A 16776-nucleotide genomic window follows, 5' to 3' on the forward strand; every position below is an offset into this window, starting at 1 on the left:
TTTGCACAAAAAAAAAAAAAAGAACAAAAAAGAACAAAAAAAAAATAAAGAAAAATAAAGAAATTATAAAAACCAGACCTTTTAATTAAAATTGTTTATCCTTTCATGGATTTTCAATAACAACAACAACAAATAGGCAACATTTTCTCAACGTATTCCAACTTTATTATTTACACTATACTACAATTCATTCTGAATCTAATCTACAAGAATTCTACCCTGAGTACATTGAATGTAAGGATATTTGTGGTATAAATTTTAATTTAACTAATTTTAGAATCTATTATCTGTGAAAGACACAATAATTACCACTGTTTTCATTGCTATGTGCTGATTGAGACAAAATGTCGCAACAGATAAATCGGCAATACATAACTGTCAATCAAATAGATCATTAGAGTAGTTTTCCATGTACCTTTACATACTCTCAGTTTATTTGTTTGACAGTAGTCAGTTGGGGTTTTGCGGGGTGGGGCGCACTCATCAAATGGAAATGGGAATGTCTAAACTAACAACCATTTTAAAAGTGCTATGAAATTCCAGTCATTTCCAGGAGCAAAAAAAAAAGATCCAATAATGAATGTTGAGCAAACTTACAGCTTGTACTGGGGTGAGGGGGGGTGCGTGAGCACCCAAAACACTCCCCTTGGTTATGGCCCTGATTTACGAGTCACAGCTTTTGTCTCGAACAGCATATAGCAATGGGCAGTGGTGACATAGCTCTTGACAGAAAACTCATTTTATTTTACCTGTGCCATTATCAAACAAAATAAAAAAATTGCCCTATTAACTGCAATATATTCTATTCAGGAGCAGATCTAGGGTACATTCAGAGGCATCCATACCTTCTTTCCTACCAAGGTATGATATCTAAATGAGTGAAATAGTATCGCCTAAAATATAAAATTTGACTATTGTTTTGAGGTGAGCCTCACTACTCAAAATTCTCAATCTGTTCTCCATTAATATTGAAAACCACTATTAGGATTATTCATAAATCTCTATAAAATGTAGTATTGGGATCATAATTGTCAAGTAAGCTTAGATTTGACAAAATCAGATAACAATTCCTGGAGATCGTTAGATAAAGTAATTTGATTTTTGACCAAACTAAGGTATTCTGAGTATGACTGTGTGTCTTGGTTTGCATCCATCTTGGTATTTGTTACTGATCTTGGAGTATATTTCATACTCAGAACTGTTTGTCTTTCAGTTGCTTTCATTGTCTCCTGATTTAAAAAAGGTGAAAGGTGAAATGTAGTTATCAGTACAAGGAAACCAAGAAGCATGGTTACGACTTCATAGAAATGGTAGACTGCGAGCGGTCCCACTTTCCCTCCAAACTCAGTAAGGGGGAGTGTTTTGGAATTCCCGTGGATGCTCATGCATTGGAGTCAAGTAAGTGGGGAGAAGGGAGAAGAAAAGTAGGCTGTTTTTCTCTTCACAGGTAATCAAAAGGGTGGCCTAGCAGTAGTACACTTGCCTCTCACTTATGGGTTCAGAGGTTTGATGCCTGGAATCAGCATCACATATGAGCTCAGTTTGTTAGGTGTTTTTCCCTGGATTTGAGGGTTTTTCTTCTAGTTCTCCAGAAATTTTTGGTGGATGTCAATCAAGACATGATAACATTCCATAGGCATGTATCCTTGATATCTTTATTGACATTCACTAAAATTTACTTTACTATGACAATAATCCCACAAATTCAATATAGATGTCAATGGATCAGACTGCCATGTTTTTCCCCATGAGAAAAAATCTTTGTTTAACCACTAATAACCTCATCCTGAAGCACTTGAATGCCCGGGGGAAGGGTGGTTTCTCCCCTATATTCGCTATACAGGTATGTGTCGTCAAACAGGGTATGGTTTTCAGCGGTTCTACTCTGGAACAGGGTATATAAAATCGCGCTCGCTCTCGGACAGGGTATATGAAATCACGCTTTCTCCTCTCTGGAAAAGGGTATCTATTTTCGCACTACCGGAAAAGGGTACAGTTTTCAGCGATCTTGCTCTTAAACAGGGTATGAATTTCAGCAATTTTCCTCTGGAACAGGGTCAGGGTTCAGAGGGCTCAGCGGCACATCCCTACCCTAAATGGGGAAGAGTACCCCAACCCTCAGGCTTGAATGTGAGGCTAAGCAGGGGGAAAATTTATTGTTCCAGTCAACCATAGTTAATAGTTCCCCTCTATTAACTATAAGTCAAAGTCAACGTGGTTGCTGTGTGAAAAAGTTTTTAAAAAACTCACCAAAAGATCTTCCAGTTGGTCACACATATTCATGAAATCCTCAAAGGAACTTTCCAGTCTGTGAGGATTCTCATCAGCTGTTTTTCTGAAGAAAAATAGACAGAAATTTAAACCAAATAAGCAGCTTTCAGGCTTAAAATGGTATTAATACATATGTGATTCATAAATATCACGATAATTATTTCATAATTATCTGTAAAAAAAACCAGTAAAATATATAGTGAAAATAACTCACCCAGAACTAACTGAATCCATATTTTGCTGCAGAGCTGCATCAGCTTGATGCATTAGCGTCTGAAAAACAACAGCAAAATATAAATTAATAAAATTTACGCTTTCAAGTATTCATTTGATTTTCAATCATTCCCTCTCCCCCCCCCCCCCCCCCCCCCACTCCCCTATTATTTAAAAAATCCAAGCTACAGGTATGTTGGCGATAAACTATAATGGAAGATAAAATTTGTGCATCCATGTTGTAAAGTTCGTGATCATATTATGTTTATAAATACATATTTCAAGCGTTTTATAAAGTAATATAAAAGGTAGACGGTTAAGGATAGGAATTTTAAGATTGTTGGTTACCATAAGAGTGGTTTCAAGGAAATGTATAAGCTGTTTTAGCTTGATAATGTGTTCAGGATCCTGGTTCTGCTGAGCCTGACCAGTGTTACTGGACGCCATCTTGCATGTGAAATCACAGGAAGCCCAACCTCTGTGTTTATTAGCAGTGAATCTTCATCTGATCATTATGTAAATAAATTTTAATAAAAAGCGTTAAAACTTACCTAAGGTATTTTTTATGCCATTTTCTTAGGCTGGTAACTGGTTTCAGTTAATTTGAAGAATATTAAAACCCTTTGTGTTACTTTTGCTTCAAATACCCAACTGGGGCTTCCTGTGGTATGCTACAAATGATTCAAACAAAATGGCGGTAAGTCATGAAGGAGTTGTTCGAGCTGCTTGCAATGGTTGTCGACAACTAGCCAGTAATGAACAGTTTATTGCATGTCCTCTCTCAAAGACAACTATTGGTGTTTGGTGGATACCGAATCTATCTAAAAATGTAGGACATTATTTGGTAATTTCGTGTTTTTAAGCTTATTTTTGGGAAAGTGACTGACTTTACAGCTCTGAATGCATTGGTATTCGCGCCTTGATAATCTTATAGTTACCGATTTTGTTAATTCTTTTGTAAAAGTATAAAGTGGATGATGAGGTGTGAGATTAACAAACACGGTACAAAACTTACATTGAGTTTTAAACCGTTGCTATGGCAACAAGGACGAAAGTACAGAAATGAGAAAAGATGTCCATCTATTTTTTCATTTACCTTTCCTATTTCTCATTATCAGCCTTTACAACTATCAGGACACAAGAAGCTCGTAACATGTGTCTGCTTTGGGAACAAGAGAAAACGAATGTTACTCTGCACGGTATCGGAAGACTTTATCTATATTTGGAATATTACCAAGGGATATGCTAATTACAGCTCTGGTTGCCATGGTAATATTGCTTTGTTTGTTAATTCATATTCATTCGTAATCATATTTCCTGGACACTGATCATTTTGTTTTTAGATAAAGATGAAACTTTTAGGCCTCTTTGTGTCGGCAAGGATCTTGGAAATGTGCAGCACATAAGCTTCAATTCATCAGATATTCTAATCTCTGCTTGTATTGGCAAGGAGGTCTGGATCTTGAATATTGAGGTATATATGCAGTTTTTTTCCACTATAATACAGAGAATAGAAAAAGACCACTGCTTTGAGGGTATTGTTAAATATGGTGTTGTGTAGTTCACTTTTGTTTGCACCTCTGCACAAGGTTCTCATTAAGTTTTGAAATAATAGAAGAAGATCATGAACTGCCACAGAGTCCAGTTAACCAAGTGAACATTTTGCGAATTACTTAGCTACTAATGGTGGTTTAATCCAGAGAATTTTGCTCATGTAGTTATACTGGAGCATTATCCTATCCCAGTGACCCTTAAGGAACTGACCTTGTATGCATGCACCAAATTATTTTGAGTAAACAATAATGACGGACTGCAAGCATTCCCAAGAGAGTCAAAAGACAAAAAACATGGCAGCCATTTTAGTGCTGTTAACAATGCATGTTGAGAAATATATGCCTGAAGATGAAACAACAACTCAATATTTAATGACACTTACATACGAAGAAACCTTAAAGGAATTTTTTGTTAAATGGTACCTTTGTAACATGCAATCAAAGAATTCATTCTTTTTTTCCATTAAAAAGACATGCAAGTTGGATTCTGTTCTCGAAGGGCACATAAGTCCATTGACACAAGCTCAGTTTTGTCCTTGGAATGAATGTATAATAATATCAATAGCAGAAGACAGAACCTATAAGGTACAACAACCATGATTCAATGATATTTAGCTTAGTTTAACCTAATATGACAACCCAAGACATAATGGGAGGTCATGTGACCCTTCTATATATTTAGGGCATGGCATACATTGTCATAACTAATACCCCAGCAGTTCATATCAGACCACGTCCTTAACCTAAAGCTGTTTAAACAAACTACTTTGGTAGACATTTGCAACATGCAAGTTTCAACCCTTGTTTAACTAAACTTCCTCAGGGAAGTAGTTTTAATTTTGTTTAAAGATGGCAAACAAGGAAAAAAGTAGGATAGAGAAATGAATAACAAAACCAGGTTAGCTAATGTTGCTTGTGAATGAGGTATTAGTATGATAAATAAAAAATTCTAAACTCTACAGGGCCAACTGTAATTGGCAAAAAGCTGTTGTGGTCTCCTTGCCCTAATGGGAAAAGCTAATAAATACAAATACAAATACCAAAAAAATTGCTGTAATCTTATTCATCCTCTTGAGTAATATTATTTAACAATTATTTGGTGAAGGCAAAGTGAATATTGGGGAATATTTACTGAGATGCGAGTTATCCATTGAGGCTGCAGAGGCAAATAATTGTTTTGGTATAAATACACAGGTGATTCTTTCAAAAAGAAAGGGACAAAAAAAGAAGATAAAATACATTTTTTCCCAGTAACAGCAACAAAGTGGCTGGCCGCCATTTTGGATTATCGCTGGAGGTGATTATCGTGTGATAGTGTGAGTTTCTCGACCAATCAGGGCATGAGATTTTCAATAATCACCTGTGTATTTTTACTAAATAGTGTTATTGCATGGAAGACCTAGCCTTAGACACGAAAAAAATAATGTTTACTACAAGGTAATATCTTTTGTCTTGGACATCTAGGTTTGGGATATCCAGGAGTCATGTCTGGTATATCAGTCACCTATCGTATCCGGTATGTATGTTGGCTATTTATACACTTTATATTCTATACCACATCAGGGGTTTATTAAAAAAGAAATTATATTTGTACCCAAAAAGAACCAATTGTATGAATATTCATCCCTGAACTCTATCCACTTGTTTTGTCAATAGCCTTCTACTCCTACGCAAATGTTCTTAAGGTTGTCATGCCGCCACTCTGCATTTCTCTCCCTGACCTCATGAGAGAAACATTGTGTGACAACCCAAATAACATATACGTAGGAAGCTATGTTAGCCATTGGCTGACAAAATTCTAATTCTAATTTCTGCTAGCATTATATACACTGTAAAGGGATTGAAACAAATTTTTTTTTCTTTCAGGTTTTCCCTTTATTTCTCTTGCTTTTGATTCAGCACAGCACTGTATGGCCTTGGGATCAACTGATGGCAAGGTTGGTTAACATTTTTCTAATGTAGATGAATAACTATCTGTGGTGATCAAGGGTTACATTGAGTAGCTGTAGTGCACTCTCCTCTCACCTTTAGGGTATCAGGTTCACTTCCCAGACTCCGCATCACCTGTGAGTAGAATTTGTTAGGACTCTCCCTTGGTTCAAGGGTCTTTTTCCAGGTTCTCATTTTTTCCTCCCTCCATAACCTAACAAGCTAAAATCCAATTGAATCTGTGCTAAGTTAGCCTTGCCCTGACTTAGATCAGCCCAAAGGTTGTTTCAGGGTTTGATCTGTAAGTTGGCTTTACCCTAACTTTGACCAGCCCAGTGGATGTTTCAGGGCTGTATAAAATTTGAAGTTATTCTATCCTTTTCCATCTTTCTGCAAGCTTCTGAGGTTTTGAACATTTTAAGACGTCATCTTTGATCAATAAGAGGACAGACAATGGATTTAATCCATGAGCAATTTGTTAATTTCGTTACATATATATCCATAAAATGGGAAAACCTATAAGTTAATTTGGTCAACTAAATGATGTATATCTGAAATTATTAAGGTTCGAGTGTATGGTCTTGGTCAAGACAGCAGTTTCCGCTGCATGCATGAAATTGATATCAGCCAAAACCTTCAGAAAACCTTGGATAAACAGAAAGTACTTGGAGATACAACAACAAAAGGTAGGGCTTTTGAAATCTCAATAGACCCCTTTTGAATTATAAATAACCGCTTTTGTTTCTTGATTACAGACTCATTTGCACAGGTTTAGCCTCGAGTTTGTGCAGAATATTTACGTGTTCCAGTCAAGGTCCGTCGAGTTTCAACATGTTTGTATTGTTGAAGTTGTACATTCTTTACTTTTCTGTTGGTATTTGTGAATATTTATATTACTGATACGAGGCTAACCCTGTGCAAATGAGTCTGTAATCAAGGAACACAGCGGTAATTTGGAATTCAAAACTGGTCTGTTGCAATCTAAACTTAGGATGCATTTGTAAATATGTAAAATATTTAAAACCAAAACTCAATTACTTTCTTTAATAATTAATTAATTTTCTCTATTATTTAATTAATTAATAATTGTAAGACTGTATTGTTGTTATTTTATTTGTTTGTTGATTTTTCTTTTTTAAAGATGCATTTGGAAATAAGTAGTTAATATGGTACTTACAGACATCGTAATGATCTTCAAATACCATACCATAATCAGTCAACTATTTATAAACCTCTTTTTCTGCCTTTAATAATTTGGATTGATCGTATTAATTTTTAAGAAATCTGTAAATCATTAAATTTTTAAGACTCCTAGAAAATGCCCAATATCCCAAAATATGCCTATCTAACCTACTCTCTCTCAATCTGTATTAATTGGTTATTAAGTTGTGTGCTGTTTCCTGACTCATATGGCACTTGTTTTTTCTAGGGCCTGCCATTATAAGCAGCAATCCCAGTTGGCAAAAAGAGGAATATGAACAAGATATAATAGACAGTGATAAAACTAGTGGGGTTGATGCAGAGGCTGGGATAGCTATACTTGGGCTCCAGTTTATGAAAATTCCTGGACAGACGATGCAAGGCACAAAGTCCCCCTTGCTTCCATTTCTGAATGCTGCATCACAGTCCCAGATTAAGTGAGTATAGAGCTCTCATACTAAGTTTTATTGATACCTTATCCATACCTTACATGTATATACTTTATCAAAGTCAGAGCATGGCTAGAGAACTCATAGATCAAACCCTGAAACAACCTCTGGGCTGATCAAAGTCAGGCCCAGCTACACAGATCAAACCCTAAAACAACCTCTGGGCTGATCAAAGTCAGGGCATAGTTAACTTGCAAAACAATTTGGAATTTAGCATGGTTTTTTGGAGGGAGGAAAACTGGAGAACCCAGAGAAAAACCCTCCAATCAAGGGAGAGACCCAACTGACTCTACTCACATGTGATGCCGAATCCAGGAATCACACCTGACACCCCAGAGGTGAGAGGCAAGTGCACTACAGCTATACCACCCTTGATGTTCTCTCTTCATTATATATTGCTAATTATACACCAATTCGTAGCCACTAAAACTATGTTGTCCAAACTTTTCTTTCATAGTGACATCTTTCATGTTCCATCGATTCTTGTAGTGGGAATGACAGCATCAGTATTATTGGTTAACTGTAACACATGGGAACTGCTTCATGTTTTGGATTTCAGAGGTGATTTACTGAAATTTATTGAATTCATTACGTACTGTTTAATAAACGAGCAGGAGTGTTTTATCGGGTATAAAACACGAGGCGTAGCCGAGTGGTTTTAGACCCGATAAAACACGATCTGCGAGTTTATTAAACAGCTTAAAAAACTCCAGATGTATGTTCTCATACTGTACCGAATTCTTTACGAAATGAACTAAGTTTGATAGAGAAAATCCAAGTTAAAGTTTATGCAAATGAAGACGAATCTATATCAGATATAAAACCTCCTTCATGGTCATGATTTCTATTGTGTTTCCTTCATGAATTATTAATGAGTTTTTTAAGTATTATTTACATCATAGCCTTTTTCTTAGTTACTTTTCAAATCTTTGATGTACTTGTGATGTATTTGTGATGTTTCATTTTGTAGTACCAATACTATCCAGTAATGAACTGGACAATATTCAATACCATCTTCCTACCGCTGGACTGTATGCCTTTACAGAAAGGGAGCAAAATGTGGTAAGACTGTCACAAATATAAGGTTTATTTAACTGTTATCTTGATGCTGGAGAGGTGTGGAGATTTTTTCTGTCACCACACATTGAAAGTTGTTGTATCAAGCTGAACTACTATAACCTTAATCCTTTCACTACTAGAGGCTAAAAGGGCCCAACTCAGGCTCTTCCTGGAACATAATTAGGGTGTTTTTTAGTTCTCAATATCAAAATGAAAAACATATGCTCAGTAGATATTGAGGCCTTATAGCACGCATCAAAGCAGTTGATAGAATCTGATTGGTTAATGATCTAATAAACAATAGCACACATGTTTCAATACAGAGAAATGTCCTAGCGGATGGGTAATTGAAAAGCCAAAATCAAATGTCTTTCTGCTGGCTGCTTATGGCCACTCTAGGAAAAATGTAGCATTTCTGGTTGGCCACTTTTGGCTGCTCTAGTAGTGAAAGGGTTAACATTAACATTAGCCTGGTACCCCTCCCTCCTTCCCCTCCAAACATTTGTACATTGTGTAAAAGTACTTATTTTGTTTCCATGCATTTAATATTTATTTAGTTCATGATGTAATTTTATTATAATTCAACTAAGCATGTTCACATTCCTCTCCTCTCCCTCCACACACTCCACCCCCCCCCCCCCCCCCCCCCCACTCTCACACACCCATAATGTGAGAATCCAAGAGCTGAGAAGAACATTTCCTGTCAGGTTTATATCAGTTAATAACATTACTAGTTAAAAGAACTAGTTGTTCTTTCCCCTTATCCCCAATCCCACCCATGGACACACCTCTGCCAACCCACCTTGTTGTTTTCTGATGCCAGGTAATATTTTGGGCATATTATAGAAATATTCTAACTTTAAACTGTCTTATTGATTTGAATACAGGTTCAGTGTGTTATTGGAAGCTTGTTCAACAGTGCTATACATATTATTAACATCAGAATGCCAAAACTAGAAAAGGACGCAAATCCAGTAGATGTGCTTGCCAATCGTCTGTCAGAATCTTCTGGCCTTGGTACACAAGGTGTTTGTGACATCATTGAGGAGAGGAAACCAGAAGCAAAAGCAGTAATTGGTCTGGAGACTTCTGTTATTACTGTCTTGTCTAGGTTAGCAAAACTCATTTAATTTGGGGAATTGAGGGTGGCCTAGCGGTGGGACACTTGCCTATCACCTGTGGCATCTTGCAGTCACATGTAAGCAGTGAGATGTGTTGTCTTTCTTGTGATTTGAAGGCTATTCTCTGAGTTCTCTGAGTTCTCCGATTTTCCTCTCTCCACAAATTTTAGCTAACAAGCTAAATTCCAATTTGATTTGTGAATTAGCCATGCCCTGATTTTGATCACATCAAAAAGGTTGTTTCATGGTTGGATGTGTGAGTTAACCATGCCCTGACTTTGATCAGCCCAGAGATGTGTAAGTTATCTCCTGACTTAGATCAGCTCAGAGGTTTTTCAATGGTATCAATAAAAAATTGACTCATCTTCCTTGTTTTTCATATTTATATACATGAATACCTCTGTTTTCAGTGAACCCCTTCATGCTAATTCACCTTTGAAAGCTGAACTTCTTCCCAAGAGTTCCATCCCACCATCCAAGAAAACACTCAAAAAAGGTAGTCATACAACAACTACTAAAAAGCAAATTCGTCGATCGGATACACTACCGGCTAATACTCCATTTCACAGTGTTTTGATCAGTGACCACGAATAATACTTCCAAGCTGAGGTTGGAGTTGCTTCATATGATAAACTATACTTTTTCTATGTGCAGAAGCCTTGACTTGAAACTTGGAATATTGCAGATTAATAGTATTATATCTATCTTCCTTTTAGTTTCTATTTTCTATTGTATATTGTGTATATGTTTAACAGGGCTCCTTTTGATAGCAGAAGCATTTTGCCACTGACTGGACTACCCTGTTGTTATTTTATTTAAGTTTAAATAAAGGTGTCTATCTATCTATCTCTCTAACTATTATTCCTGATCACTGACCAAAACTGTAAAATGGAGGATTGGGAAGTCCATCGTCAAGTTTCCAGTGACCACCATTACACTTTCCTTAATTACATTACTGCTTTCTAGATGTTACTAGTGTGCTGACACTTAACTAATAAGTGAGAATTAAACACCTATAAGAGAATAGTTAATAATTAACACGTCATTCATTTTGTATTCTTCTATTTTGTATTTAGTGTTTGTTATTTTTAGAACCACCTCTTCTATTTGTGTCTAATTTCAGGACCGTCCACCAAGGGGAAGACATCATTAGCTCAAGATCAACCATTAACTTTCAAGTCTAAAGTCAAGTCTTCAGGCTATACAGATGCTCCAAGGTACAATAAAACTTGCAAATACAGTCCCTTGTATGATTTTAGGGTTTACGAAAACTATTGTTAAACCTGAGGAATTATACAATTTCAGACCCGCTTGTACTTTTTTATACTCTTTTGTTATTTTATAATTCAAAGGTCGAAAATGTTTTCTCCAAAAACGAACTCTGCCAAGAAGAGCTCAGCTCCTTCAAAAAAGTCAAGCTCTGGGTTATTTAGGTGGTACGTCGGTTCTGAGAATCCCTTTCTTCCTTCCTTCCTTCCTTCCTTCCTTTCTCCCTCCCTCCCTCTCTCTCTCCATCCCTTCTTCTTTCCTTCCTTCTTTTCTCTCCCTCCCTCCCTGTAATCTTTCCTTTTGCATCCTTTCATTCATCCCATTTCACACTTCCCACTAAAACATCCAGTTTCCTAAAAATGATGTTTCCACTTTAGTGTCATAGGAAAAGAATACCCAATGCAAAGCAATCCACCAACACACCTCCAGGAAAAGATGTCCCTGACCAGCCAGCCAACAGGCATCAATTGTATTACTTACAGTGGCAATGGTAGACATTTAGCGTGCGCCTTGTCCAACAAAAGCGCACGCATTCTTCGAGTACCTCCATCGAACAATAAAGACACGGTTCTTACAGGTATGGAACTGATAACATAGACTGTGATTTTACCGTTGATTATAGATAATACTAAATCAGAAATGCCTTATTACAACACGACTTTACATGAAAACAATCTTTTGTTTTAACGCTAAGAATGATGGTTGTGGGAGGGGGGCAAAACAGCAATAAAACAAAGAAAACAGCGGGGGAAATGTATGTTTTTAGAACTTAGAAAAGCAATAATAGACACCACTGAAATATCGTATGCATTGTAGGACAAACACCGGTTTATGAAATATTTCAAAACCAGACATTTCAGAGCTGTTAATACAGCTGCAGAGTAAAATTACCCCAATGTCGTATTACTCTTCACCATTCTGTCCCCCTTATAAACAAGTCGTGACGTCTTAGTAAAATAGGACAGTTGGCACACGGCACTGCACGGCACGGCACGGCACGGCACGGAACGTTCACATTACCATTCATACAGATGCGCTATTTTCATAAAATACGTTTTACATAAATAAAACATCTTATTTTTCTTTCTGATCAGGACACGATGGTTCGTTAACCCATATACAGTTCAGTCATGACAATAAATGGCTGCTGACGTCATCTACTGATCGAACCGTTCGTCTGTGGAGCCCAGCCCTTTCCGATCCTCTATTGACCTTCACCACTGTCAGTCATAACTTCAACACTGAGTCGGATACAAAAGCAAAGAATAAGGTAATATTGGTAATATAGTATGTGTAATGAATTCATAATGTACGAGCAGTTGCGGAAGAAGTTTGACCACAGGTAGCCCGGTTAATCCGGGTCAAAATCTGTGACGTCTCTTATGTCTGGGAAGAAAAACGACTTCACATAGACCACTTTTACATTAGCCCGGTTCTTCCGGGTCAAAATCTGTGACGTCTCTTATGTCTGGGAAGAAAAACGACTTCACATAGACCACTTTCACTTTAGCCCGGTTCATCCGGGTCAAAATCTGTGACGTCTCTTATGTCTGGGAAGAAAAACGACTTCACATAGACCACTTTCACTTTAGCCCGGTTCTTCCGGGATCAAAATCTGTGACGTCTCTTATGTCTGGAGAAAAACGACTTCACATAGACCACTTTTTCAAAGAATGAGGGTAAAAGAAAAATACAAAAAAAATCACGATTTTTTGGGGTTTCTAGGAGAGAATGAATCCGGTTCCCCAATGAATTCGTTGTTTTGGACACTGTTTGAGATATAAAAATATACAAATGCATTTTGGGTATCCTTATTAGCCGACTCAGAATCAATAATGATAATGGGAAGTTCTTATATAGCGCATTTATACAACGTCTCAATGCGCTTTACATTAATGACCAGTGGAGGACTTTACGGACTGCATATTAAGGCGCTAGTAGCAGCCGTGCAGCTTACAGTCATGAGTGATTTGTTAGTACATTAGTGTTATGCCTCCAGACAGGGATTAGCCTACGGAAAATCTTATAGAACTTGAAATGTTTTCGTACATATTTTGACATTAACGTTTTTCATATCGTTGCAGGACAATCCCCCTTTTCCTAAGGAAATCACTCAAGCGTCGTTTTACTACGTGGACAAGTTTATAATGGTCAGTTGTGGCAATGGTTTGTATCTGTACAAGTACCATATTGACCCACAAAAAGATGATATCAAGAGGTCAGTATTAGATGTGATAATATGTTAGATGGTGCGTGAGAGAGTAGGGGTCTATTATTATTATTATTATCATCATCATCATTATCATCATCATTATTATTATTATTATTATCATTATTACTATTGTTATTGTTATTATTTATTATTATTATTATTATTGGAAGAGCTTTGGAGAGTAAGGATGCAGGAAGAGTGGGCAAATGAAAAGGGGAGGAAAAAGGGGAGGAAAAGAAAAAAGGGGAGGGAAGGGATGGAAAGGGAAGGGGAGGAAAAGAAAACAGAAGACAAGAGGAAGGAAAACTGCACTGTATCAATTTCCCCTTTCCTGTCATTCACTGGAATCCCTTGTCCTAGACCCAGGGCGTTTACGAAAAAGGGTGGAATAGAAAAATAATAATAAATGGGAAATTCCTTTCAGTTTCTCCATATTCGTTCTTCATTCTTTTAGGTATCAAAGCCACAGTAAATACAAACTGGTGAAACTCTTCCAACAAGAACGTGCGCAAAGCATCACGTGTTTCTCATGCGTTAACGGCTTCCACTCTTGTATCCTTTCACCATCAACTAACAAAAAAAATCACTACTTCTTTTGAACATCATTCACTTTGATCAGTGTGCCCCCAACCCTCTCCCTCCCAAAAGTGAAAAAAGACACGTAGTCTTTAAGCTTCGCGGATCAACGCCCGGAACTCAGCGTAAGATTCAGGAGATTGGGCATTAAGCAGTGTCCACTTCTGGCATTGTCATTTGTCTATTACGTTTCCCCTTAGATAGGGTAGAACATGAACTCGGGTGATTATATACTTAACATGAATCCCTAAGATATTACACTATGTTGTGGTTCAAACAAATCTATTGAAGTGTTTGACATGAATGTGGGACGGAGTGTGCGCGTCCTTATGGATGCTCATTCTCGTCCTGCCCACGCTATTTGCCAGAATCAGGTACGACGTACATAGAACCGCTAGCATAAAGGCACAAAAAGGTTTGGATTCGAAGAAAAGGGCTTCCTCATCGATTACGCCTCTACCCCGGCTGAGACCTAGTTTGTTCCATACGTTGCTTCTTTTCCTGAATCTATACTTCTTTGTTCCGTATGTATGGATGGTCTAATATTATGCAGATACCCTCTAACCCTCGTTCGGATGCACGTAAAACAAAGTAAACCCACTGTTATATTGCATCGTTGTGAGGCATAGGTTGTATCAACAAAGAGTACAGACCCATTCAGTTTTGCGTCATTGTTACCCTTTTTCAAATTGCTGGGGAAGATTATCCTTTGATTCCAAGCTTTCCCACGCCACCCTTACCTCTTCACAAGTGTCATCAGATGATTACCAGCAACCGATGTCTTCCCACTTTTCTTATTCTCATTTTTTCTTCATTTAGGGATCAGCGTACGCATCCCATTCGCCCGAAGCGTACGACCTTTTCCTGACGGCTGCAGTAACCGATGGAATCAAGATGTGGGACCTCAGGACAAACCGGTAAGAATTATGATAAAAAAATCATCATTAATCATTATCAGTGACTATTAAATTTTTGGCGCCCATAAGTTATGAATTTAAGAAAATAACTATATTTGTTTGTTTTCTCTTCCTTGATACGAGTGGGTTTTTCTCCAGTTTTCCTCCCTCCGTAAAACCACGCTAAATTCCTATTTATTTTGCAAGTTAGCCATGCCCTGACTTAGATCAGCCCAGAGGTTGTTTCAGGGTTTGATCTGTGAGTAAGCCGTGCCATGACTTAGATCAGCCCAGAGGGTTTCAGGGTATCGATAAAATGTGAAGCGTTTGTGATTCAGGATATTGTTTTCAATTTAAGGTGTGTGAGACGTTACGAAGGACATGTGAATAGATCTCATCCCACAGGGATCGCTATCAGTCCTTGTTCAAGATACATAGCAACAGGCTCTGAGGATCGTTCGGTAAGACTCGAGTTTTACACAATATGTACTGCATAGGGTATGACCTCGAGAACCAGATTTCCCGTCGATAAGTATTCCTCTTTCTAGTAGTTTTATATCCTCTCGGAATTTGGACGAGCGCGCATTCTAGAGATTGAAAATTAATCTAGGATTGTGGTTTTGTTTGCCTATAATTATAGCATTTATGAATAATATATTGACTTTTTATAGATTACTGATGAAAACGAAAACACGCGCGCGTGCTGTGCGCAATTATAAAGCAGGCGGAGAACACGAGAGAAGTGTTCGGAACGAGTTAGCGAGTGCTTGGCCAATCCCCAGTGCTTTATAGAGTAGACTGAAAATCTTACGGCACGAACACGGTCGTGACACGGCAAGGCGTACGCCCGACCAATCACTTTGCCTGAGAATTTATTCTCCATCCAATCAAATACCCGGAACACGGCATAAACACAGCGCGGACACGGTCACGCCAAGGTCACGGCACTGTCAGACCAATCACATTGCGCGAGAAAAAAATCAGCCAATTAAAATTCTAAAAACTCACGGTTAAGGCACTGCACGCTTACGACACTGCGCTTTTCACAGTCATGCGAAAACTGCTATAACTAAGTACAGCACATCAATCACGCACGTCTTTATGTAACTTTTTTTTATTATTTGAGCAGCCGTTATTTTGGATACGAATGACAAGATAGAAAGTGCGCGCGTGTGCTGTGTGCTCTTAGAATGCACGCATCCCCAACCAATGAGAAAGAAAGATTAGCACAAGGCAATAACTAGTTTTGTCTTTTCGCTTTGTTTCAAGGTTTATCTTTTTGATGTTCGCGGTTCTTCGTTTTGTCATCGCTTGACGGGACATACAGAAGTAGTTGCTGATGTCGCATTTCATCCTGCGCACTCTGAGGTAATCCATCTGCGTCATGTAATGCTTTTTGGTTACCTTTGCAAATATATATGTTATTATAAAGCCTGCACAAGAGAAAAAGTGCAGTGTACTACGACATTTCTTGCAACAACAGCAGCAACACTGTGCTGCAAGAGCAGTAATATAGCAGAAATGTCAATGTTTCAACACAGTGACAAGGGGATGGAGAGACACCATGCTTATCAAAAGCAATAGGGACAAGAGGATATACTGACAAGGGATACCCAGGGGATCCCCAGGGAGATGGCGGATACAGTCCTCAGTTTGGGGACAGGGGATACAGCTGTAGCATATAGTCCAGTGCTGGATACTATCTTAAAGTCAATCCGATAATCCATATAGTCTAATGAAATTCAAATCATTCGTTTGTTTTTCTGTTTAGCTGGCGGCTGCTTCTCTCGACGGAAAACTCAAATTCTACACCGAGGAATTGCGTTAGAGTCAGGTCCTCATACCATTGCAAACATGGTCAGGGAACAAGCGAAGGTGGGAATAAAAAGATTCCAGATGAAACATGAAATGTTTGCGCAAGTAACTCTCTCTTCCAAGAACGACAAGAGTAAAATCTTTTAGAAATGCCGCATGCGAGGTAGGAAGACCATATTATTATAGTTTATCAATGTGTATTTATTATGACAA

General features: G+C 37.8%; 2 protein-coding genes across 2 annotated transcripts; one reads left to right on the top strand and one right to left on the bottom strand.

Annotated features, from left to right (window-relative positions):
• Positions 1-142: 142 nt before the first annotated feature.
• LOC116300852 (mediator of RNA polymerase II transcription subunit 29) lies at positions 143-2931 on the bottom strand. Its single transcript, XM_031709811.2, has 4 exons — positions 2833-2931; positions 2486-2544; positions 2251-2335; positions 143-1229 (listed from the first exon to the last, which is right to left on the bottom strand). The coding sequence occupies exons 1-4, from the start codon at positions 2929-2931 to the stop codon at positions 1032-1034; spliced, it is 441 nt and encodes a 146-aa protein (XP_031565671.2). The 3' UTR covers positions 143-1031.
• A 244-nt stretch (positions 2932-3175) lies between these two features.
• On the top strand, positions 3176-16747 carry LOC116300855 (WD repeat-containing protein 27). Its single transcript, XM_031709816.2, has 23 exons — positions 3176-3313; positions 3603-3753; positions 3828-3958; positions 4509-4622; positions 5502-5553; positions 5904-5974; positions 6532-6652; positions 7396-7603; positions 8073-8176; positions 8586-8677; positions 9562-9785; positions 10206-10291; positions 10919-11012; positions 11148-11231; positions 11442-11641; positions 12159-12334; positions 13149-13282; positions 13731-13828; positions 14105-14226; positions 14672-14769; positions 15107-15209; positions 16018-16116; positions 16520-16747. Exons 1-23 carry the CDS (start codon positions 3176-3178, stop codon positions 16574-16576), a joined length of 2757 nt encoding a protein of 918 aa, XP_031565676.1. The 3' UTR covers positions 16577-16747.
• The last annotated feature ends 29 nt before the right edge of the window (positions 16748-16776 follow it).

The sequence above is a fragment of the Actinia tenebrosa genome, unplaced genomic scaffold, assembly GCF_029948245.1.
Source record: "Actinia tenebrosa isolate PJP-AT-01 unplaced genomic scaffold, QUT_ActTen_1.0 PGA_scaffold8__29_contigs__length_14323225, whole genome shotgun sequence".
Taxonomy (NCBI): Eukaryota; Metazoa; Cnidaria; class Anthozoa; order Actiniaria; family Actiniidae; genus Actinia; species Actinia tenebrosa.